The 22,501-nt window shown below is 50.3% G+C and overlaps 2 protein-coding genes across 3 annotated transcripts; both read right to left on the reverse strand.

Annotated features, from left to right (window-relative positions):
• Positions 1-857: 857 nt before the first annotated feature.
• Positions 858-1,987, reverse strand: sst1.2 (somatostatin 1, tandem duplicate 2). Of its 2 annotated transcripts, XM_076014924.1 has the most exons (4): positions 1,858-1,987; positions 1,531-1,739; positions 1,045-1,251; positions 858-970 (listed from the first exon to the last, which is right to left on the reverse strand). In XM_076014924.1, exons 2-3 carry the CDS (start codon positions 1,735-1,737, stop codon positions 1,057-1,059), a joined length of 402 nt encoding a protein of 133 aa, XP_075871039.1. In that variant the 5' UTR covers positions 1,738-1,739; positions 1,858-1,987; the 3' UTR covers positions 858-970; positions 1,045-1,056. The 2 variants fall into 2 exon arrangements, with proteins under 2 accessions (XP_075871039.1, XP_075871038.1); XM_076014923.1 differs by having other exon boundaries at positions 858-1,251.
• An 818-nt stretch (positions 1,988-2,805) lies between these two features.
• On the reverse strand, positions 2,806-22,068 carry col4a3 (collagen, type IV, alpha 3). Its single transcript, XM_076014922.1, has 52 exons — positions 21,818-22,068; positions 19,781-19,837; positions 18,525-18,614; positions 18,351-18,395; positions 18,224-18,268; positions 17,896-17,958; positions 17,769-17,822; positions 17,656-17,682; positions 16,416-16,490; positions 15,998-16,060; positions 15,880-15,915; positions 15,761-15,808; positions 15,554-15,628; positions 15,408-15,452; positions 15,266-15,328; positions 15,142-15,186; positions 15,000-15,053; positions 14,868-14,909; positions 14,078-14,159; positions 13,792-13,827; positions 12,715-12,879; positions 12,371-12,463; positions 12,170-12,265; positions 11,990-12,060; positions 11,725-11,913; positions 11,419-11,587; positions 11,151-11,243; positions 10,935-11,039; positions 10,770-10,864; positions 10,423-10,573; positions 9,852-9,965; positions 9,609-9,776; positions 9,449-9,538; positions 9,064-9,198; positions 8,429-8,527; positions 8,176-8,265; positions 7,535-7,674; positions 7,172-7,298; positions 6,984-7,064; positions 6,679-6,780; positions 6,554-6,601; positions 6,263-6,448; positions 5,961-6,091; positions 5,690-5,762; positions 5,520-5,591; positions 5,323-5,448; positions 5,138-5,236; positions 4,825-5,037; positions 4,326-4,503; positions 4,129-4,243; positions 3,879-4,051; positions 2,806-3,518 (listed from the first exon to the last, which is right to left on the reverse strand). The coding sequence occupies exons 1-52, from the start codon at positions 21,929-21,931 to the stop codon at positions 3,437-3,439; spliced, it is 5,028 nt and encodes a 1,675-aa protein (XP_075871037.1). The 5' UTR covers positions 21,932-22,068; the 3' UTR covers positions 2,806-3,436.
• Between the last annotated feature and the right edge of the window lie 433 nt (positions 22,069-22,501).

Here is a 22,501-nt window from a genome sequence, read left to right on the forward strand (position 1 = left end):
ATCCTCTACTCACTGCAATTTGTGTTGCAAGCCCGTGCCGTTGTGTACTTGTAGTTACGTTTTCTCTCTCTCTCTCTCTCTCACACACACACACACACACACACACACACACACACACAGCTTGTTGTGTTGTCACTGCCAAGAGATTCATTTTGTTCACGGCTGTTGTGCGTTCATTAAAACGTGCTGATTGGTTGTTTGAGCGCTAACTTGGCGTCGCCCTTATCGGATCATCTGATCTGAACAGCTGCTGCAGCTGTTTATTAAATTACTGCAAGACTTCGTTTTCTGGTTTTCTCCACAAACTATGAACGATTTTATCAAGTTTGCACCTTAAAAACTTTTAGACACACAAACAACTGAGGTTGGCAGCAGTGGACAGAGCTTCCGCTTACACACACACACACACACACACACAACACACACACACACAATACATCATCACACACCAGGCCGTCAACACAACACACAGCAGGATTCTGGGAGATTTTTCTGGTAATAAACAAACAAAGAGGTGATGATGATGATGATGACGATGATGATGATGATGATGATGATGATGATGATGATGATGATGGATTAAGGATGAACGACATTGGAGGGAAAAAGGAGGAGAGTGACTGGAGCAAATCCAGGTCTCTGATTGGCTCATTATGCAGTGATGTAAATGATTTTGAGTGGATTCAGAGTCACGTTTGTATTAATGGAGAAGTAATGAGCACGTGTACACACACACACACACACACACACACACACACACACACGCATACTGGTGACTTGTAATCCCAATACTACTCCCAGTACTACGACCTCCTCCTGTGTTTCCTGTTTTGGACATTTAGAGGCGGAGCTACAAATTTGATTGACTTCTCTTTAATCACATGAATGAATCAGGCACATGCAGCCAGAGAGCAGCTGATTGGTCGTCAGGTCATCAAGGATTGGTTCGGGTGGTGCGGTGATGTCACAGCTGCAGGAGGGAGGAGAAGGTGCTGAGTGGGCGGGGATTTTAGCAGGGGCGGGGCTAGAGAGGGGGGTGGGTACCTGGGCGGAGCTCTAACAGGAAGTGTAGCCCTTCCAGTAGAAGTTCTTGCAGCCAGCTTTGCGTTCGCGGGGCGGGCTGTTGTTGGGGGCGTCGACCGAGCGCTCCAGGTTGACCCTTGACCCCGCGGGGATGACCTCTGACCCCCGCTGGGCGCCGGCCTCCGACATCTGAGCCAGCAGGTTCTCTACAGAACGTTTGGTCCAGTCCTGCAGGGGGTTTGGAAGAGCTGAGTCACATGACCGGTGGAGAGACCCTGAGCTGGGTCAGTATTTAGTTGCTGACAGCCAATCAGGAGTCAGTGGGAGGAGCAACAGGATTCAGAGTTTCCTCTCACACAACCATTAGAAAGATGAAATGAATAAAAAGTCACCAAGCAAAACACACCAGCAGACGTCACAATGAAAAGGCCGCTGTCGCTGATTGGCTGAGAGCTTTGAAACCCAACTGTTGATCTCCAGCGCTGTGATTGGCTGCTGGACTCTCACCTCAGACAGGAGTCCTGCACTGCGAGCTTGTTGAAGCAGCCGGTGCTGCTGCAGCTCCAGTTCCATCTGCAGGTCCTGGTCCTGGTCCAGGTCTAGGCTCTTGTCCAGGTTGGGGTTCTGGTCTCTGCCCAGTTGGGAGGAAACGGCTGGGCTGCACAGGACCGACGCTATCAGGGCCAAGATGACGGGACAACGGACACACTGCATACCTGCAAAGCACCAGAGAATCAGAAAAAGAAGAGAGTTTGCAGCTGCAAGAAGAAGAAGAAGAAGAAGAAGAAGAAGAAGAAGAAGAAAAGAAGAAGAAGCGGTGGCGGCGGCGCCTACTGTCTGCTAGTCTGGGATCTGCTACTGGTCCGGGATCTGCTGCTGGTCCTGGTCCAGGTTTAGCTGCTTTCTGGTCCCGGACTGGCTGCTGCTCTTTTGAAGGCTGAAGCTCCGCCTCCTGCCAGTCACATGTTTGATTGGCAGCTGCTGACGAGTGTGACGGGGGCTCATTAGTCCTTATTGACTTTATGTGTGTGAGAACAATAAAACAATAAAACTATTAGCAGCGGCAGCCGGCTGCGCTCGGCGACGTCAAACACAACGGCAGAATGTCCGGCTGGAGACGGAGGAAGTAACGAAGCGTCGAGGAGATTAGCGCTGTCATTAGCGCTGCCTGCTAACTCATTAGGCAGAGAGGCAGCTGCCCACTCAGAGCAAACAGAACAGCAAGAGTCGGAAAAACACTCCATCAGCCTCCTGCCGGGAGACGGCGGTGGCCGTGACATCACCAGGGGAGGCCGGCGACGGCCCAACGATCGGGCTGGAGCAGTTTGATCCAGGAACCAGCAGTTTAACCAGTCAGAACCAGCTGGTACCAGCCAGTACTGCGGCAACTGTGTTGGCATTGCGTCACCATCATCCTCTTCATAATCACCTTTATCATCACCATCATCATCACCATCATCACCACCATCATCATCATTACCACACTTCAGATGCTGAGGGTAACAATCAATTCATCCATCCATCTATCTATCCCTCTATCCATCTATCCATCCATCTATCTGTCATCACCCTACTTCCTGGTCAGTGTGGAAGTGTGAAGATGACAGGAGAACTCAGAGTGTGACGGAGTTTCCTGATCTGTCTGCCGTCCAATCAGACGAAGGTGTTCTAAAACTCTGATTCAATCAGATTGTGAACTGTGAACACACAGCACTGCCGATGGGAAGCCACTCAGCTCCTCTGCAGTTCTTCTGAACAAAAGTCAGACAAGGAGACAGGAAGTAACTTCTGACACGTTTTATTGGATTCTGCAGCAAACATTGATAAAAATATGAAACAATATGTGAGCGACAACCACAGTTATGGTTACCAACAGTATGTACAGTACAAGTGACACCACTACCCATAATGCACCACGGGTAGAATCATCAAATCGGGCCGTGTGATCGTCTGTCGTCACACAGAAGTTCATCCAGCAAGTCGGCGCCTGATTGGCCGTCTAAGTCAAGGCCACCCTGGGCTTCCAACTAGGCGGGGCCACGCAGGAGGCTTTGAGCCAATAGGATTCAGGTTACTGCTCAACTGGTTTCTGCACAACTCAACTAAATTACGCAAAATATACAAAACAAACAGCTCACTGCAACTCATCTTGTTTTGGTTATTATCAGCTCTGATGGTTTTAGCTGGATGTTTACCGACGTTAGCCAGAGGATTAAAACAGCTAGCTGGCTAGTGGCGGCACCATTAGCGCCACAACCGGCTGAGACCCGCCAACCAAGCAGATCCCGGCGTTGCCACCATCGTCTGGAGCTCGATGAAACAAAGACAGTTGAACGGGAAAGATTCCTGGAAGAGATACATTGCGGAAGGGTCTATTGCAGAGCCCCGCCCACACCGGGGGGTCGAGCAGCAGCTACAGCTGCTTCATGCAGACTCGACAGCGGCTGATCAGACTTCCTGGAAACTCCTGGGTGTCGGTGCGAGGTCGCGGTTTGCTGTGGGCGAGAGACATTCACGCACATGGCGTCAGAGGAGAGAGACAGAGAGACAGAGACCGGTTTCGAGACCACTTTTAAGGGTCTCGAAGGCATTTTTACTGGGTCTTGTCTCAGTCTCGGACTGGGCCGACATGGGATTTTTTATTCAAGACTGGTCAAGACTCAGCCAAAGAAAACGATTAAAAGATGTCTTTTAACCCAGCAGACACAGGGAGAACCCGGAGAGAACCCAGCAGACACAGGGAGAACCTGCAAACTCCACACACAAAGGTCCCAGGCCCGGAATCCAACCCACGACCTCCTTGCTGTGGGGCAGCAGCGCTAACCACCGCACCGCCATCCTTATTAAGGACCCACCTGAACATGTGGGCGGGGTCGAGCGCAGCCAGCCAGTAGCTGTAGGAGTCGGTGTAGTAGTTGCAGGTTCCTCTGCCGTGGCACTCAATGAAGGGAATCTTCCGGAAGTTCTCCAGGCAGGAACCAGGAGAGGCCAGCGGCTGGCCCGAGCCCTCCGCCCCGACCCCCGTCTCCTGCGGACACAGGTCAAGGTTCACCGGACTCGCCGGGATGGCCCACTTCCGCGCCTGTCGGACGGCTTTCCACTCACCATGACGAAGGAGTACCCCAGCCAGAGGGGGCGCCACCCGGCGGGGCAGTCGGGCACCCGGCTGGTCTGACTGTGCAGGGCCACAACATTGGCTTGGGCCTCGCACACCGAGCACCTGCACCAGGAGGGACTCGGGTCACTGGCACACCACAACGGCTCTATGTGTGTGTGTGTGTGAGAGAGAGAGCGCCCCCTACCTGCTGATGTAACTTTTGAGAGTGGCCCCAGAGATGAGCGGCATGTTGCTGGGCAGCAGCTGGTCGGTGGACAGCCAATAGGAGTAGTCATTCCGTGAGGCGTAGCGACAGGTGCTGTCGGTGCTACAGAAGAGGAAGGGCATGGTGGTAAAACGAGGTAGACAGCTTCCTGACGTTCCTGCAGAGAGAGAGAGACAGAGAGACAGAGAAAAAGAGAGAGAGAGAGAGATGCTTCAGGAGGCACTTTTATTTTGAAAGTCAGATCAAGGTCTTTCCTGTTTGCTCTTAGCCATGATTAGCCAGCAGTATGCAATTCTGGGTTCAGGGTTGGGGTCAGTCAGCGGTAGGCAGGTCTTGGGTCAGGGTCAGGTCCTGACTTTTGGGGCAGGATCAGGGTCAGATTAGTCAGCGGTACCCTGGTCTGGGGTCAGAGTGAGGTCCTCGGTCAGGTGCTGGGTCAAGGTCAAGGCCAGGGTCAGTGTTCAGCAGTCAGCAGTACCCAGGTCCTGGCCGTGAGCTCGGTTGTTCCCGTTGATGAAGAGCAGAGAGTATCCGCTGTAGACCAGACTGGATCCTGCAGGGCATTCTGGGACTTGGAGTTCCTGGCTGTGTCTAGTGAACAGGAACCCGTCGCTCTCCGGCAGTTCGCCATGGGATCCCCGTCCACCTGGAGCTCCTCCAGCCCCGGAAGCACCTCGTGGACCTGCTGGGCCTGATCACAGTGGATAAATGATTGATTGTTGCAGGGTCTTTGGTGAGTCTGGCGCCCTCTGCTGGCTGCTCTCAGGCTGACAGTCGATCAGTTTTCTGACCTTTAGGTCCTTGAGGTCCTGGATCTCCCTGATCCCCTTTCCGTCCTGGTTGACCACAAGTTCCTCGTCTTCCTGCTCCGCCCTCTCTGCCATTCACACCTGCAGTTGCAGAACCAAAACCAGAACCCAGGTCACCCAGTGTCCACACCACACCAATAAGACTTCAAATGGAACCATGGACTCACCTGGACCCCCGGCTCCGCCAACAGCCCCCGGTGGTCCCTGCTCTCCAGGGGGTCCTGGTCTTCCCGTGGGACCTCTGTCACCAGGCACCAGCTGTATTTCCCTGGTTACGTCCTCCCCTCTCTGGCCTGCAGGGGGCATCATTAGGGTCAGTTCTTGTTACAGAAGTACTGGTCTTCACAGTGTGAAGTGGTGGTACCTCTCCTCCCAGGGGGTCCCAGAGGTCCTTGGGGTCCTTGATTACCCAGCAGTCCCTGCTCTCCGCTCAAACCTGAGACACACACGGGAATTTTAGAGTCCAATCACAGCTCAGACACGGTGTCCACAAAAAGGAAGTGAAGCAGGTAAAGATGCTGCTGATGGATTTACCAACAGGTCCAGTGACTCCCAGAGCTCCCATCGTGCCTTTCTGTCCAGGTGGCCCTACTGCACCCTCTGCACCCTGTGGGCAGCATCGACAATGTGTGGGTCTGTGGGTCTTGTTTTAGATGAGTGCACTTGCTGTCAGAGGGTCAGCTTCTTCTGTTAGCTTAGCACCTTCTATTATCTTAGCATTAACACTAAGGGTAAGCTAGCAGCTATGCTAATGTGCTGTGTGTGTTTGTGTGTGTGTGTGTGTGTGTGTCACAGACGAACTGACCGTTAAGCCTGGAAGACCAGGGTCTCCCTGGCAACCAGGCGGTCCTGCCCCACCTGTTGCCCCTTGGTTCCCTTTGTCTCCTTTGAAACCTTGACCTGGAGGACCGGGGGGGCCCAGGATGCCAGCCGGACCTGAAGACCAAGACACACATCAAAGACTATGTGTGTGTGTGTGTGTGTGTGTGCGCGCCTGGCAATCATGGTCACGAGTCTCCGAACAGGAGGAGGAGAAGCTGAGGATTATGGGATGGGTAGTTCTGCCTCTCGGTGCTTCTCCCACCACCTGCTAGAGGTTCTCGTCACCTCTGGGTCCTTGTTCGCCCTCAACTCCACGTTCTCCTTTGAGTCCCTGGCTGCAGACACCCTCGGTTCCTGGGAGACCAGGAAGTCCAGGTGGGCCAGGAGGACCACGACTTCCTGCTGCCCCAGTAAGACCAGAAGGACCTGGAAGACCACAGGGACCAGTAGGACCTTTTTCCCCAGCGCAGCCTGAGAAGGCAAACAGAGGTGCACAGTTACGTTAAGTGTGGATGAGTGGTTCTGGTTCTGGTTCTGGTGGGGACACACAGCACCACCACTGCCTTCAGAACTCACCAGGTGAACCCTTCTTGCCCTCAGAGCCCTGAGGTCCTATTCCAGGAGCTGCCAGCAGAGAAGACAGTGATGAGAAGAGGGTGAAGTAGCTGCAGGGAGGACTTTTCATTCATCAGGCCTCCTACCTCCCATGGCTCCTTTCTCTCCAGGAGGCCCAGGGATCCCGTCCTGGCCCTGGTTGCCTCTCATACCAGCTGGACCAGGATCTCCAGGAGCCCCTTTGTTACCTAAACATGATGGTCCATTTTCAACAGAATAAGCTCTAATGAGAACAATTCACAGAGAACAAGTGCAGATTCATGCTTAAAGACAAAATGCTACCCCCTGATGGCCGAACTGGAGAGTAGCAACTACTACAACCGTTACAGGCCTTGTAGTCAGCTGGTGGCTAGCTTTCCTGCTATGCTTTCCTGCACTGCTTCCTGCGTACCTGTGAGACCAGCAGGTCCTTGGGGTCCAGTTTCACCTGCAGGACCATCGGAACCCTTCTCACCAGGAAATCCAGGTGGACCTGCAGGCCACAGACTGACATGAGTTTCTCTTTGGCGATTGTCAAATCTTCATCTCCAGATGTTCAGCAACAACTTGGTTAAACTCTTCATTTTGTACAAGCCAAACCTCTGCATCCCGGAGAACCAGAGTGTCCTTTGGGACCATAAAGGCCTCTGCCTCCTGGGGGACCCGACTCCCCAAACTCTCCTGCTGTCCCCTTTGTACCTGGAAATCCAGGAAGTCCTGGATTCCCCTATGAAGAGCCCAGAAAGACAATACGCCTCATTTTCAATTGTTTCTAGTGACTCATTAAACTCTGAAATATAATGAAAACACCAATTAGGAAAAACACTTTGTGGAGACTAGGGTCAGAGGTCATGACTTTGACAGTGAGAAGAAAATGTGCCTTATTTCATACAGGTCATCTCATAATATGGCCACTGAATGAGGAAGAATTTCTGCTCACTACTTTAGTGACTGACTGATCACCTTTTCTCCTAGAGCTCCTTTGGGTCCTGGTCCAGGTGGACTAGGTTGGCCTTTCTGACCTTTGGGTCCTATCGATCCTGGCTTCCCATCTGGTCCTCGTTCTCCAGAAGGTCCGACTGAGCCTTTCTCCCCTGGACCACCTGCAAGCAAAGTCCAATGAGGACAAGGCGAAACGCTTCTGAGGTCCAAGCCGAGGGCCAGACCAAGGTCCAGATCGAGGTCCAAGCCGAGGGCCAGACTAAGGTCCAGATTGAGGTCCAGGCTAAGGTGCAGACCAAGTTCTGTCAGCTGCTTGGCTTCACTTTTTCCCCCGCTGAACACCTCAGTTGTCTATTGTTGGCTGCACTCATTTCTAACTTAAGACTTAAGTGAAATGAAGCGAAAGTAATAGTGAGCACAGAACAAGTGCAACGCTGGTAACTTGAATAAATAACAAATAGAGACAATTTCCAATATGTTCAGGTGTAACTGTATTCATACGTTTACAACCCTGAACTGGAACCAACTGGAATGCTGGCGTGGTCCTGGGAGGAATCAGGTCTGACAGTGCTGATCAAGCAAATGGCCTGAAATCAAGTGTTGTGTTGTTGAGGGAACGGTGTAGGGTTTGGAGTGAGTCCCCGTCCCTCGAGGTGAGTTACCAGGCTGTCCCAGGGCTCCAGAGAGTCCAATCAGGCCGCAGGAACCCACAACACCTTTCTCTCCATCTGAGCCTGGGTCTCCCACCAGTCCTGGAACAACATTATGATGTGAAGTTGCAGGCATGCAGCTTGTATTTGATGCGTTAATGAGGCGTCACACCGGCCCCTCCTACTGTTGGTAGTAGAATCTTTACATGCGGAAATGACACACGTGTACTTGTGTGTTGTACTTGTGTGTTCTGCGTCTGCTCACCTGGCTGCCCAGTGCTTCCAGGTGTGCCGGTGCCGCCGCTGGGGCCCTGAGGGCCTGCAGGACCTCGGTCGCCTCCCAAGCCAGTGAGGCCCTCCACCCCTGATGACCAGAAGAAACGAGTCAGTTTGGCCTGGTGAAGCTGCGGGAGGAATCTGACTGACAGGAGATTAGGGGATGAGGAGAATACTAGCTGGGTAAAGGTCATGTGGCCTGGGTTAAGGATTAGAAGGTTCGGTCAAGGAAGTTGTTACTGCGTCAACACCAAAGATCTGTCAGGTTGGACTGAGATGTGAACCAGGATTAAAACTAATCATCTGATGGAGGCTTGTTGAACCACACGATCAGTCACAGAGATTGTGGGTTCTGTTCCCAGCCGGTGCATTTCTGACTGCGCTCCTTGTGTGGGCGTGGCCTCTGTCACACTCTGGCCCTGCCCACAGTCTACAGACATGCTGTCTGTTGTCCAGGTGAAGCCCCGCCTTCATCCTAACACACCTAATATACCCTCCACCCACCACCACCTTCAGTGGAGGCTGGATGGATGGATGATCAGTCTGGTGCTGCTCGCTGGGGATGTGTGATATAGAATTGGCCCCAGGGGTCAGTGTTATTTTTTCCCCAGCAGTAAGACGTACCAGGTTTTCCAGGGTCTCCAACATCCCCAAACACATCCACAGGTGTCTCAATTCCTTTCAAACCACTTTTTCCGGTGTCACCCTGAGGCCCCTGGAACCCCTGGGGGCCCCTGAGCCCAGGGACGCCCATCTCGCCTGGAGAAATGACAGAAAGAGCAGAATCACATAGCAAAGGTTTAGCTGAACAACCTGCTGACTGCTGGGCTGGCTGAATGACAGGATGGACCGAACCATGAAAATGATGCAATAAAATCAAAGCCACAACAAATACAACATGACATGACAACAGTAGAAAGAACATCAGCCAGTTTCTCTTCCCCCTCATACGCTCATCAATAATCATCAGTTCAATAATAATATCTACTTTACTAATCCATGTTAAAACCTTTAGGCCCAGGTTGTCCGATCTCGCCTGGTTTCCCATCATCCCCTGGTCTCCCAGGGGCCCCTGGAGGACCCTGATCTCCTTTGAGGCCTGAAAGAGAATGGCAGGCATGAACAGCAAAGATCTAGGAAGCAAACTTCTGGATCCAGCTCATCCCTACCTGGGCTCCCTGGTTCCCCGATGGTGCCTCCCACACCCTTCGGTCCAATTACTCCTATTGGTCCTTGAGTGCCATCAAACCCTGGAGCTCCATATGGTCCCTGACTTCCTGGGGATCCCACCCCCAGTAGCCCAGGGTCACCCTGCACACCCTTCAGGCCACGGGTCCCTGTTGGTGGACATATTGTAAGGCTGAAGGACGTCCAAGAGTTTGGACAGAGATGACAGTAGGTGAAGGTTTTACCTGTGAATCCAACAACACCCAATGGTCCCTGCTGTCCTCTGGATCCAGGGAGTCCAGGTAAGCAGGGGCCAACAAAGCCAACAGGACCGGGTAGACCAGCTAGACCATGGTGACCTGAGAACATTTAGTTCACTTTTACTGCTTGGTCCGGACCCAGTGACACAGGGGCCTGCTGGGGCGTCAATCTGTTCCTCAGGTTCTTCTACATGATCTTCAGGTGGCCAGACAACCACAGCCACAGTCTACACAGGGTTCTGTTTGACACCTAGAGACTAACCACAGTCCTGACTTTAACTGCCTACTTTTCATTTGTTGACTAGGACTCTCTTCACAAATGGTTATAGTTCTGAGCAGACATCAGCTTTTGATTTTTATGGACTGTGACACAAAATATAAATACTGTACCTGGGATAAGACAAATTGCGATTATAAATCAATCAAAGCAGAAGTCATATTTAAATAACTACAAGGGGGAAAGCGTGAGGGGTGCAAAGGTGAGTCAGAAAGTGTTTCACTGCAAATTCAACTCAACCAAGGTACGAGGACTCTTAAGTATTTTAGAATGATCTACCTTTTAGGCCTAGGGGTCCACCTTGTCCTGGAGAGCCGGGAGCTCCAGCAGATCCCGGGGGTCCTGGTTCGCCTGGAGGTCCTACAGATCCATCCTCTCCCTGGGGACCAGAATGGCCCTGTTGCCCCGGGAAACCAATGCCTTTGTCCCCCTGTGGACACAGGTCAGCACAGCCAATAGAACACCTGTGTCTGATTCATTGCTTCTCATAATTATTGGTAATTTGCTCTATTTTTTGAGACAGTTCCAGGGACATCTACCGAGTTTTGTGCTGTGTTGTGCTGTGCACCACAACAAAATGCTCCCTACTTTGTCTATCAACAAATTCCTGTTTATGAGGTTATTACCCTCAGGCCTGGCATCCCTGGAGGACCTGAAGGCCCTGCCCGTCCTTTAAGACCATTACTTGGTAAACCTGGAGCTCCTGGAATACCTTTAGGCCCTGAACACAACAAGAATAAGATGTTTATTAAGTCTACAGAGCAAAAACAACTCTTCCCTGCAACTCTAACCTTTGAAACCTGGGAACCCTGGAGGGCCCTGAAGTGAAAATCCTTTGTCTCCTTTTACTCCCTTCGGTCCAACAGTTCCTGGATCCCCAGGAGGTCCAGTCCTGCCTGAGACCAGCAGAGAGAACACAGTTCATGCTTTGTAGCATAATCAAACTAAACACTGAGCCAAACTGGGTACTACACTTTACTGGGAGCCACACAGACAACCCATCTCACCTTCAGGTCCTGGGTTTCCAGATAAACCTTTTTCTCCTTTCTGTCCCGGGTCTCCTGGAGAGACATTGACCTCACCTGGAGAACCCTTTTCTCCTAAATGATTGAACAGAGCAAAATGTGAAGTTCACTGAGCTTGCCCCACCCTCATCCTACTGCTTCACTGATCACTACAAATCGCAAAATGAAGCACAAAAAACAACAAAATCTAACCAAATTTTGAAATAATAAAAACAAACGTGAAATCAGGTTCTCATTCTGATGTTTCCACCTGGTTTTCCAGGATCTCCTCGCTGTCCAATGACTCCCATGCTGCCTTTCAGGCCTGGAGATCCTAGAGGTCCAATTCCAGGAGGTCCTGGAGGTCCCATCTGACCTATAAGCCCTCTGGAACCAGTCTTCCCATAGGGGCCTTGGTCTCCTTTCAGTCCCAGAGGCCCCTGAAGGAACACAAACCATGAGAGGATTCCATCCGGTGTTCTTGTCTCCATTTGAGATGAAACTCCGTCAGAAAGTTCAGTAGTACATTGTGTTTGGAGTGATATTCTGAACATTCATAGATATTTGCACAACTCACTTGGGATCCTTTTGGTCCTCGAAAACCCTTCGGTCCCTGAAGCCCTTCCTGTCCATCTTTCCCTTCCAAACCTGGAGGTCCCACTGACCCCCTGACTCCATCTTCACCTTTCTGCCCAACTCTCTGCATGACCCCAGGGTCACCAACCAATCCTGGGGGGCCAATTGGCCCAGGGATACCAAAGAGTCCCTGAGAAAGATAGGGGGCATCAGAGGAGTTTTGGCCCCCAAAAGAGGGCCATCAGAGCACGACCATCAAAGCTCACCTTTGCACCAGGTAGTCCTTGAATACCTTGGACCCCTTTGGAACCTTTTGGTCCTAGCAAACCAAGAGGGCCTGAAAAGCAAGACACATATCCAAACTTGGTCTTGATATCTTTGTCTCGTCTTCAAAAAGATGTTAAACTCTGCTTTAACTTGTTTTTCTCTCTATTTTGTGTCCTTACCGATCAGACCCTCCTCACCAGGCTCTCCAGGTTTACCTGCAGGTCCAGGAGGGCCGAAGATAATTTTACAGGTGGTGCAAACGTCTCCCTTCAAACCTGTCGACCAATAACCACTGGATTTGCATTTGGTTTCAATAGAGGTCATGTTGTCAATTTAAGTCATGTTAAGGGAGACGGTATCTTGGCCTTTCTCTCACCCACCCTTCCCTCCATCCTCCCCCTTGGCTCCAGGAAGTCCCATCAGGCCTTGAAGACCTTTCCGTCCTGGGGGACCAACTGCTCCCTGCCTGAAATCTGTAACACACAATCATGCTTAATGTTAGCTTAGCATTTCAAGACAAGAAAACAATTTTTTTCTCAGATGAGTAAATAAGGACAGATGGTTATGACTACTTATTGTGATTGTTATGGTTGTGATTTTTGGCCTGTGCTCATAATTTTATTCAGAGCTTCATCTGAGGTGTTCAGCTCAGCTACAAATGTGGATTTCTTTTTTTTTTTAGCGCTAGTTGGTGACACTCTTGACTAAGAGACACACACTCCACCTGGAATTCCTGGTTCTCCTGGTTCTCCTACAGCTCCACGACCTCCAGGAGCTCCAGTCCGTCCTGGTGGACCAATGACAATGGGGGCTGGCTCGCCTAGTTCTCCTTTGGATCCAGTAGATCCAGGTGGCCCAGGGTGACCCGGAGGACCAGGGAGAGCCACACCTAGATGGGGCAAAGAGGTTTTTTTTTTTTTTTTTTTTTTTAGAAAAACCCAACATGTGTGAATATTCTCAGTCATCCAGGTCATCTTAAAGTAGAAGGGTTTAGTCACAACTGGACTTGTTCTTGTAATCTTGTAGACGTTTTGCCTCTCATCCGAAAGCCTTCTTCTGTTCAGAAGTTCTGAGTTGAAAGGCTTCTTCAGTTCAGAACTGAAGGATGAGAGTCGAAACGTCTTCAAGATCGCAAGAACAAGTCCTGTTGCCCCTACTCCCTAATCCCTTATACTTTTAGATAAACCCAAATTTAATACTGTATCCTCGAACTTCAATCAATCAATCAATCAATCAATCGACTTTTATTTGTACAACACTAAATAACAACCAAAGACGTCTCAAAGCATTTTGTATAATCAGAAGAAAACCAACTGAGCCAGAGCAAGCAGAATGATTGACCATGTTTGCTGGTGTAGCACTAGCCTGGCGCTAGCACTCGCCTGGCGCTAGCACTAACCTGGGTTCCCCTGGAGATATTTCAGCTGTGAACAGGCTGAAGTTCTGCTGAAAAGTCTGTTTTTTTCCTTGTTTGTTTGAGTTTACAATGGTTGTATTTTCTACTCCCAGTTTTCCACATGGCTTTGTGAAAAAATACACGGCTGTTCTGTTTTTCACACTCAACACTTGGAAACCGCTTCAATGGAAGCAGACAGAACTGTTCAAGCACTGATTGGAAAACGTCATAATAAAAAATGTGCTGTATTTTACTGTGAAATGTTAACATTTAGATTTGGCCTGTTCCACCAGTCAGCAGGGGTTAGATTTGAACAGTGACAGAATCAGAGAATTTCTTTTGTTTTAGGTCTGATGGGTGTGAAATGAGTCTTTGTGGAAGAAGTGGCAGAGCCAGAACTTGTACCTGGTTCCCCCTGCAGGCCTGGAAAACCAATGAGACCTAAAAAGGAAGCAGAGAAGCAGGAGATCAACCATCAATAGAGCCTCAATAACGCTTGATTAGCAAGTAAAACCCAATTTAAAAAAATCAAGTGGGAAATTATAACAAATAAGCCAATCATCCTGGGTTCGCTCCACCTTTATTTCGAAAATACTTTTAACTAATTCCTGCTGAGGTTTTTAGTCTGGTGACAACTGGTCGTTGAACCAAGACATCAAGACCAAAGAATGGAGAATCTTTGAAGCGACACCTTGTTCTCCAGGGAGTCCCGGAGGTCCAGGGGGTCCTGTCACTCCAGGCTGGCCCTTTAGAAAAATGTGGACCCAGAATGTCTAAAAAAAAAAAAAGATTAATGAATCAAAGATCAGAGTTCAGATCCTGACCAGCAGCCAACCAGCTGGAACTGGTTCCGTCTCTGCTGAACTGGTTCACTTTAACGTGAGGACGAAACACCTGCTGAACGATGGAGAGCACTGAGGCTTGCTGACAGGACAGCAGACTGGGGTGACACTAACTATCAACTCCATATTAAGTTTTTAAACTACAGCAAACTACTAGGAAGTGGAACTGTCCAACTAAATGGAACCTACAAACTTTGAGTTTCTCTGAGTCTCCTGCCTGAAACTCTGTCGCCGCGAGGTCTGGAGCAGGAAGTACTCTGCTGAGTGCTAAGCGTCAAACCCTTCTGGAATAAAACTAAAGCTGGTTTGTTTTTTTGTTTGTTTCTCTAAATAATTATACTGAGATCAGGGCCCCGGGTTATGACCAACCTCTGGGTTTGATAACCCTCCTTGGTGAAACCCTAGTGTTTCATCGTCAACCAAATGTATTTGTTCATTCGTTTGTTACTGCAATTTGAAAAGGTGTATTTAGTGGATAATTGTTTTGCGATTAAATCAGTCTCATCTTCAAAATGCTCCCTGTGAGATGACAGCGCTAAGCTAACCGCCGCACCACTATATTGTCCTCTTATATCGCATCATCAATTATGTTTATGCACTTGAAACAAACTCTATGGACTTGTTCTTTCTCACACTCACCTCTCCTGGGAGTCCCGGAAAGCCGCGATCACCCTTCTCTCCCTGCAACACAGCCTCCATCAGCACCGCGAAGCTGCTAGCATTTTGCTACCATCGTTGCTGGCCCCGCCCACAAACTGCTGCCGAACTCACCTGAGCTCCTTCGATGCCCGGAGGGCCCAGGAAACCTCGATCACCCGACTCCCCCTGCACGCATACAGGGTCGATGCCCCATTACTATTATCTCATTGCAACTTTCACACAGTGTTAGCACTGTGTTAGCTTAGCATGCTACCTGGGCTCCTCGCTCCCCGGGGACGCCGTCCTTCCCAGGTTTACCCTGAAACCACAGGAACACAGCAGGTTCACAGCCGTCTCACCTCCTTCACAGGCAGTCTGAGGTGTGAGACAGGTCTTACCAGTGGGCCGGGGTCTCCACGTTCACCCGCCTCCCCCTTCACGCCGGGGCGACCTTCATCACCCTGCACAGGAACCCGGACCACCATCACACTCAGCCAATAGGAGGAGATTTGGGTTTGGACAGGAGAAGATATAACTTACAGGAAATCCACGGCATCCTTTGTCTCCAGCGACGCCTGGTTCCCCCTGAAGACAGAGAGAGACACATCATGAGGAGGAAGAGCAGACAGACAGACAGAGAGGCGGCAGGCAGACAGATTGGAAGACAGACAGGCAGGCAGGCAGACCTTTAACTCTTTGGGCCCCTCAGCGTAAAGTTTGATTCCTTTCTGTCCAGGAACTCCTGGTGGACCTCGATCACCCTGGGAATGATGAAGATGTAGAAGATGAGGATGATGATGGTGGTGGTAATGATGGTGACAGTGGTGATGGTGATGATGATGATGATGAAAGATGGAATATGAGTTTATTTGCTTTTCATTTGGACCACTGACCTTTTGTCCTGGAGCTCCTGGAGTCACTGGACTGAGACCCTCCTGACCCTGAAACCAGAGTAACATGAAGACAGATTGATGTCAAATGACTCCACCTACCACCTGACCAGCTTACCCACCTTCTCTCCCGACATCCCTGGCAGACCTGGACCCCCCTGCAGGCGAAACAAACCCTTCTTCAGCAAGTCAACTCAGCAGTGTGAACACAGTTGGACACTTGATAGTCAAGACACATACTGGACGTCCAGAAGGTCCCGGTGGTCCCAGGAGTCCTGGCTCACCCTGCTCCCCAACTGGTCCCTGCAAACCACCAATCAGAGTTCAGCCTCTGGTAGTCAATCAGAGGGGGAGAGATTCAACACCTTGATGCACTTCCTGGATTTTGATTGGCTGTGGGAGACCATGTCCCTCTCCAAAGGTTAAGAAGGTTTGCAGCAGAACCCTGCAGTGCTTCCTTAGAACAAGATCCACCTCAGGTCCGAGGCCCTGCCCACTAGAATGTGGAGGTGGTCTGTGCCTAATTCTGGATTAACTCTGTGTCAGTTGCATGTGTGAACCCAACAAGTTAGAAACTGCAACCCAGTCACTGGAGTGTTGTGGGTCAAACATCAAAGCCATTCCAAGGCAGAGATTTCTTCTGTTGTGATCATGTGACCTGTTTTCCATCCAGTCCTCGTGGTCCTGGAGCTCCTGGCAGAGCCTTGGTGGTGGGAAAGACCAGCGTGTCCCCCTGAAATCAGAGACACAGACTGAAAACCAGCAACCCACAGAACAAGGCTGGAGTCTAAATCTAGTCTAGACTCTGGATGTAGGCAGGGGCAAACTATGGCCTGGGGGCCGTATGCGGCCATTTAAGCTTTTTAATCCGGGCCGCCAAACTTGAGGAAATGATATTAAGTCAGTAAGTCATAAAATAGCTGAATTTCATCAATTTTTTCAGTGTTTTAAAAGTCGAGTCATTGCAATAAAAAGTTTAATACTGTGGGGCTTCAAAGACACTGATTTTATTCCAACTTTGCTTTGGTTTATTGTTTTTCTACGTATCGCCCATACATATTTACAGGCCTGTCTGTCAAATCTTACTACCTATTGTGGCCCCCACCAGTCAAAAAGTTTGCCAACCGCTGGTCTACAATCTAGACTGAACTCAAGACTCCAGACTGGAACAATCTCCCAACCAATCAGGAACTTTGCTGAGACTTCAACATTTTTCCCATTGAGTCAGAAAATGTATTCTGAGGTGTTTCACTCATCTGAAGGTGAAATGAGATTCATGGAATCATGAAACATTTGGATACCTGTATGTTCTCATTTCTTCTGTTTTCTACCTGAGTGTGGGTGATGTGTGTGTATTGGAGAGTGTTTAGGGAAGAGACCTGCTGGGGAGGACAGAGGTCAGGGGTCAGGGGTCAGGGTTAGTTAGAGGGCAAGACTGGACGTTAGCAGCTCACAGGTCTTTACTGGGGCACTTTGGTCTGACAGCAATGTGTAGGCACAAACAGCTGCAAGGCTGCGAACAGGCTGAAGACCCTTTAGCTGCCCGCTAAGGTGCCCGATGAAAAGAAAAACACAGGGCACAGAATTTCAACCCTCAAGAATTTACAGCAGTGTGCGTGCATGTGCGTTATGCACATGAGTACCGATTGTTTTGTTTTGTATGTTGACAGTTTCTCACTGTGAGACTGATGTTGTTTTCTACCATGGTCCCTGATACAAAGAAACATACATATTTAACTCAACTAATTAACATGTGTGAACTCTCAACAGGTTCAGCAAACTTCAGCTGGATTTTTTCTGTAGTGCTTTATCTCCGTGCATGTGTGTGTGTGTGTGTGTGTGTGTGTGTGTGTGTGTGTGTGTGTGTGTGTGTGTGTGTGTGTGTGTGTTTGTGTTACCTTTGCACCTCTTGGTCCTGGTTCACCCTGAAACATACAAGCACTGTTAGCCACTCTCATAGTGTGATAGCCTGGCATAGCTTTTTGCTGCTGCTGATGAGGCAGGGCGCCACCTGGAGGCCAGCAGGTCCTGGAAGTCCAGGGAATCCTGGAACGCCAGAATCACCCTGAAAAGCAGCCAACCAGTAGAGTTAGCTGTGGTCTGCCGGCAGCGGCTAGCTGGATTAGCCCTCTTCTTACCTTTGTCCCGTTGCATCCTGGGAGTCCTGGCTGGCCAATGGCTCCTTCATGTCCTGGGAGTCCCTGAGAAGAAGGAACTTGACAATCTGCTGTAGCTCAGGAGATGACTGACAGAGAACCAGAAGCAGGACTATAAGACCGAGTAGGACCTGAACTCAAGTCAACTCGAGGTCTTTGACAAGAGCGGAAAACTATCATCGCTACATAAATTTACTTTCTAGGAGGCTTCGATTGCAGAGATTTTTAATGATCCAGGTTTTCCCCTGCTTCTGGTTGGACCCTGCAGATCCTCCTGAGTCAGACTGAGTCAATGAGTTCTGATGCTTACTGGCAGTCCAGGGGGTCCTGGGAAACCTGGCTGTCCTGGGAGACCCTGCAGACACCAGACAGACTCAGAACACAATCACAGAGACCCAACAGGTCTTCAGCAGCAACAGCAGCAGCAGCAGTTTTACCCGGGAGCCTTTCAGTCCAGGACCTCCTGCTGGTCCTAGGGAACCCTGGTGGACAGAACATCATCAGAAGACAAATACTGTGCACTGAATGAAGACAGAACCCAGGCGAACCCCACAGAACTCTGAGGAACCCTGAGGAACACCATAAACAATCGGCTCTCAGCAGGCTACTACCTTTTCTCCAGCGGAGCCCTGGTGGCCTTCGTTCCCAGGGTAGCCCACCACACCGGGGAGTCCGTCGTAGCCGGGGAAGCCTAATTCACCCTGCAGGCCGAGGCAGAGTGGAGAAGGTGTGAGATGAAGCAGACTCACACTCAGGCGTGCAGACGTCCTGGTGGTCCAGGTGCATTCAGGCTCCTTGCAGAGGAGCAGGTTTCATGTTCAGTGGAGGAGAACCAGCCTTTGTCCAGGTCTCCTGGGTGGTCCAAGGAACCATCGGAAAGCCACGGTGCCTCTCAGAAAACTGCATTTTAACATTCTCATGTGGGCAGATAGGGGGCAGCGTTGGACCAAAAGGTTGGTTTTTATAAATAACTATCTATAAAAACCAAAAAGTATTTGAACAAAATCAGTAGGTCCAGCGCCAGCCCTGAGCCTGAACTGGTGAAGGCTGCAGTGATAGCAGTTGGCCACTGGAGGGCAGCAACACACCTCAGACAGAACTCAGGCCTGAAGTCTGTAGTTCCACCATGAACCGACTCCAGCAGGAGAGAATGTGAGCAGGCTGGGTGAAGGTTGGACGCTGACCCAGACACATGAAGGTCAAAGTGCATGGTGAGTGGGTGGAGCCTAAGCAAGGTAGGCCTCCACCCTGGACGAGTCTGCAGTTTATGGCAGCACCACAAGGAGACAAACAACCATTCGCACTCGCACTCACTCCTACGGACCATCTAGAGCAGGCCTGGGCAAACTACGGCCCCGGGCAATGTGCAGCCCAACTTAAAGAAATAATAAATCATAAAATTCAGTAAGTAAGTTGTAAAACAGCAGTACTTCATCCATTTTGCAGTGTTTTAAGATTCGTTCCAATAAAGAGCTTTAAAGACATAGATTTTGTTGCAACACTGTTGTTCATTTACAATTGACATTAAAGCTACATGCTTCCTACATATCCCATCATATATAATTTTCTCCTATGGGGTGGGTTAACAAAACACTCCACCCATCTGCTACTGCTCCACTTCCCCCCTCTGTCACAGTTTTACAACCCATTGAGGTTCCACAAGTCAAAAGGTGTTTCCAGCACTGATCTAGAGTCCAAATGCAGCAAATGCATGTTTTTGGCCTGTGGATGCGCCAGAGGAGCACACAGACATAGCAAGAACCTCCTCCAATTATATCCCACAGAAAGGCCCCAGGCCTGGGGATCGAACCCAAAACCTTAATGAGAAAAAAAGACCCCTGAACAGCAGTGCATCATGCAACCTTACCTTCTGTCCCTTGACACCATCGCAGTAACACAGAGACTTCCCGCTGCACACACACACCTGCAGAGAGACAAGACCAGGGTCAGACTGGGTTCAGGATCAATTTTTGGTCAAGGTCAGTCTGGGACTAGGGTCAGTCTGGGATCGGGGTCAGTCTTGGACCATGGTTAGACTGGTACTAGGGTGAGACTGGGTTCAAGATCAGTCTTTGATCAAGGTCAGTCTAGGACCAGGGTCAGACTGGGACCAGGTCCTGAACTTGCAACCTGGACATGATGTCAGCCTGTTCAGTTTGCGCTGTGATGCCACCCTCAGGCAGGGTGATGTTCCAGTTCTGAGACCTGGTCCTGGTCCTGGTCCTGGTCCTGGACGTGTCGCTTCATGATGTCGTTATCTGCTGTGTTCTTTGTGTCCTGCAGCTGCTGCAGCTCTTCCTGCGATAAGCCGCCGCCGCCGCTGATGGAGCTATGATGGCGACTTATCTGCATTCCGGTCTCGCCGTCCTGCCTCGACAGGCCTGCAGTAGGGCATCGTGGGTAAGGCTGCGTGCGCCAGCTGTTCTGTGGGGTGAACCTGGCGACCCTCGCTGTGACATCATCAGGGTGACGATGTGCAAGAAGGTTCAGCAGCTCCGCCCACTTCTCATCTTCATCCTGGACCGATGATCCACCATCACCTTGCAGCTCCCCAGCAAACCAGCTCAGCTACTCTGTAGTTCAACATGTTCCATTTGTTGCAGTTCCGACGGAACCGACTTGGCCTCTCGAACAGGGCAAACTACGGCCCGGGGGCCATATGCGGCCCGTAAAGCTTTTTAATCCGGCCCGCCGAACTTGAAGAAATTATATTAATAGTCAGTGAGTCAAAAAATAGCTGTATTTCATCCACTTTTTCAGTGTTTTAAAAGTCCTAAATACCTTGGGGCTTCAAAGACACTGATTTTATTGCAACTTAGTGGCCACAGGGGGCAGCACTGATCAATAAAACTGCACAATTTGATCAATGTGTCTTTTAAAACTGAGTTTCTGTTGGAGTGTGAGAACCACATCTGTGTGTGTGTGTGTGTGTGTGTGTGTGTGTGTGTGCGTGTGTAAGTCTGTGTGTGTGTGTGTGTGTGTGTGTGTGTGTGTGTTTTTAGGTCAATGATAACAGCGAATCAAGACAAAAGGCTGAAACACACAACAGACGACTAAAATAACAGCGAGCTGCCCGTCTGTCTGCCTGCACAATCAGACAGACACAACACACACACACACACACACACACACACACACACACACACACACACACACACACACAACGCAGTCATTGAGTGGTGAGCTTTGATTTCCTGTTTGTGATTCTTTCACATTCCTTGATTTCCTGTTGGATGGAGTTCAGGTTCAACCGGTTGGAACCGGTCTGAGGTTCGGGCCCCCCCGACCTGAACCAGGTAGACAGAGGAACCAGGAACCAGAACTGACCAATCGACCAGAGAAATCAGACACTTGGCTCGCCCCCTGGTGGTGACCTCCACATATTAACTATGAACCCCCAAACCAAAACTGATCAGCTCCAACAGAAATAACCAATAATAATCAGGCAAATGTCTTATCCACTGGCCACGCCCACTGCACCACCTGCAGCTGCGTCATGTGCAGCACCAAATCTGACCTGAAGTGGATATCAAACGTTGTGCAGTTCCCTTGGTTTTCCACCAGGGGACTCACTCTCCGACTTGGTGGCTGGGGCCAGTTGCTCCTTCCCGATACTAGTCATGTCGTCAGGGCGAGGGGGCGTGGCCAGAGAGACCGTGACAGGTAAATGGAAACTCTGACCCGCAACAGCACAGCTACAGTGCAACTATGCTGCTGCAATGGTGATAACACTGTAAAACTACAATACTACCTGGTTAACACAACAAGGTACTGCTGAGTACTACTGCAGTAGTACAACAGCATTACAACCACTGAGACTCTTTCAGGAAGTGATGCTGTGTGTGTGTGTGTGTGTGTGTGTGTGTGTGTGTGTGTGTGTGTGTGTGTGTGTGTGTGTGCTCACCCTCTCGCCGTGTCCCGGTGAGGCGACGCTCAGCAGCAGCAGCAGCAGCAGCGCCCGCAGCTGATGCAGCGGCCGCAGCGGGGCCCTCAGTCCGGGGCCCCCAGGAGCCTCCATGGTCCGGTGGCGCGGTGGAGGCTGAAGGTGGACTCCGGAGCTTGGGTTCGGCTCAAGTTCGGTTTGGCTCCGGTTCTCACACAGCAACCTGTTGTGGGATGGAGAGAGAGAGAGAGACAAAGAGGACGAGAGAGAGAGAGACAGAGAGAGGGAGGGGGGAGAGAGAGACAGACAGACAGAGAGGGAGAACGAGAGAGCGACAGTTTGCGACAAGCACCTGCTGACTTCCGGTCCTGTTTCCAAAAATAAAAGCCGAGAGTTTCAGCGTGAGCGAAGCACAATCCGGGCTGACTGTTGAACGAACACACAAACACAAACACACACACACACACACACACACACACACACACACACACACACACACACACAACAGAGTCGTAATCATCACGTGACCGGACAAAACACCTGACCGCCTCCTCGGTCACAGGTGAATTGTGGTCATTATTTCGTATCAGAAACGTATTTTATATTTTATTTTTGTAGCGCAAACCGGAAGTGTATCCGGTGTATCCGTGTGTGTGTGTGTGTGTGTGTGTGTGTGTGTGTGTGTGTGTGTGTGTGTGTGTGTGT

Source organism: Nelusetta ayraudi, unplaced genomic scaffold, assembly GCF_046127955.1.
Source record: "Nelusetta ayraudi isolate G7.1 ecotype Tasmania unplaced genomic scaffold, CSIRO-AGI_Nayr_v1 ptg000175l, whole genome shotgun sequence".
In the NCBI taxonomy this organism is placed as follows: domain Eukaryota; kingdom Metazoa; phylum Chordata; class Actinopteri; order Tetraodontiformes; family Monacanthidae; genus Nelusetta; species Nelusetta ayraudi.

Bases quoted from the DNA above. Each gene is read 5' to 3' on its own strand.
- sst1.2 (XM_076014924.1), bottom strand. From the start codon at position 1,737: ATGCAGTGTGTCCGTTGTCCCGTCATCTTGGCCCTGATAGCGTCGGTC. The intron at 1,252-1,530 runs GTGAGAGTCCAG...AACCCCCTGCAG, and splicing joins GTGCAGGACTCCTGTCTGAG to GACTGGACCAAACGTTCTGT.
- col4a3 (XM_076014922.1), bottom strand. From the start codon at position 21,931: ATGGAGGCTCCTGGGGGCCCCGGACTGAGGGCCCCGCTGCGGCCGCTG. The intron at 15,187-15,265 runs GTAAGACCTGTC...CTGTGGTTTCAG, and splicing joins GTGGAGACCCCGGCCCACTG to GGTAAACCTGGGAAGGACGG. The intron at 14,160-14,867 runs GTGAGTGTGAGA...TTTTTTTTTTAG, and splicing joins TTCCGGGACTCCCAGGAGAG to ACATTCTGGGTCCACATTTT.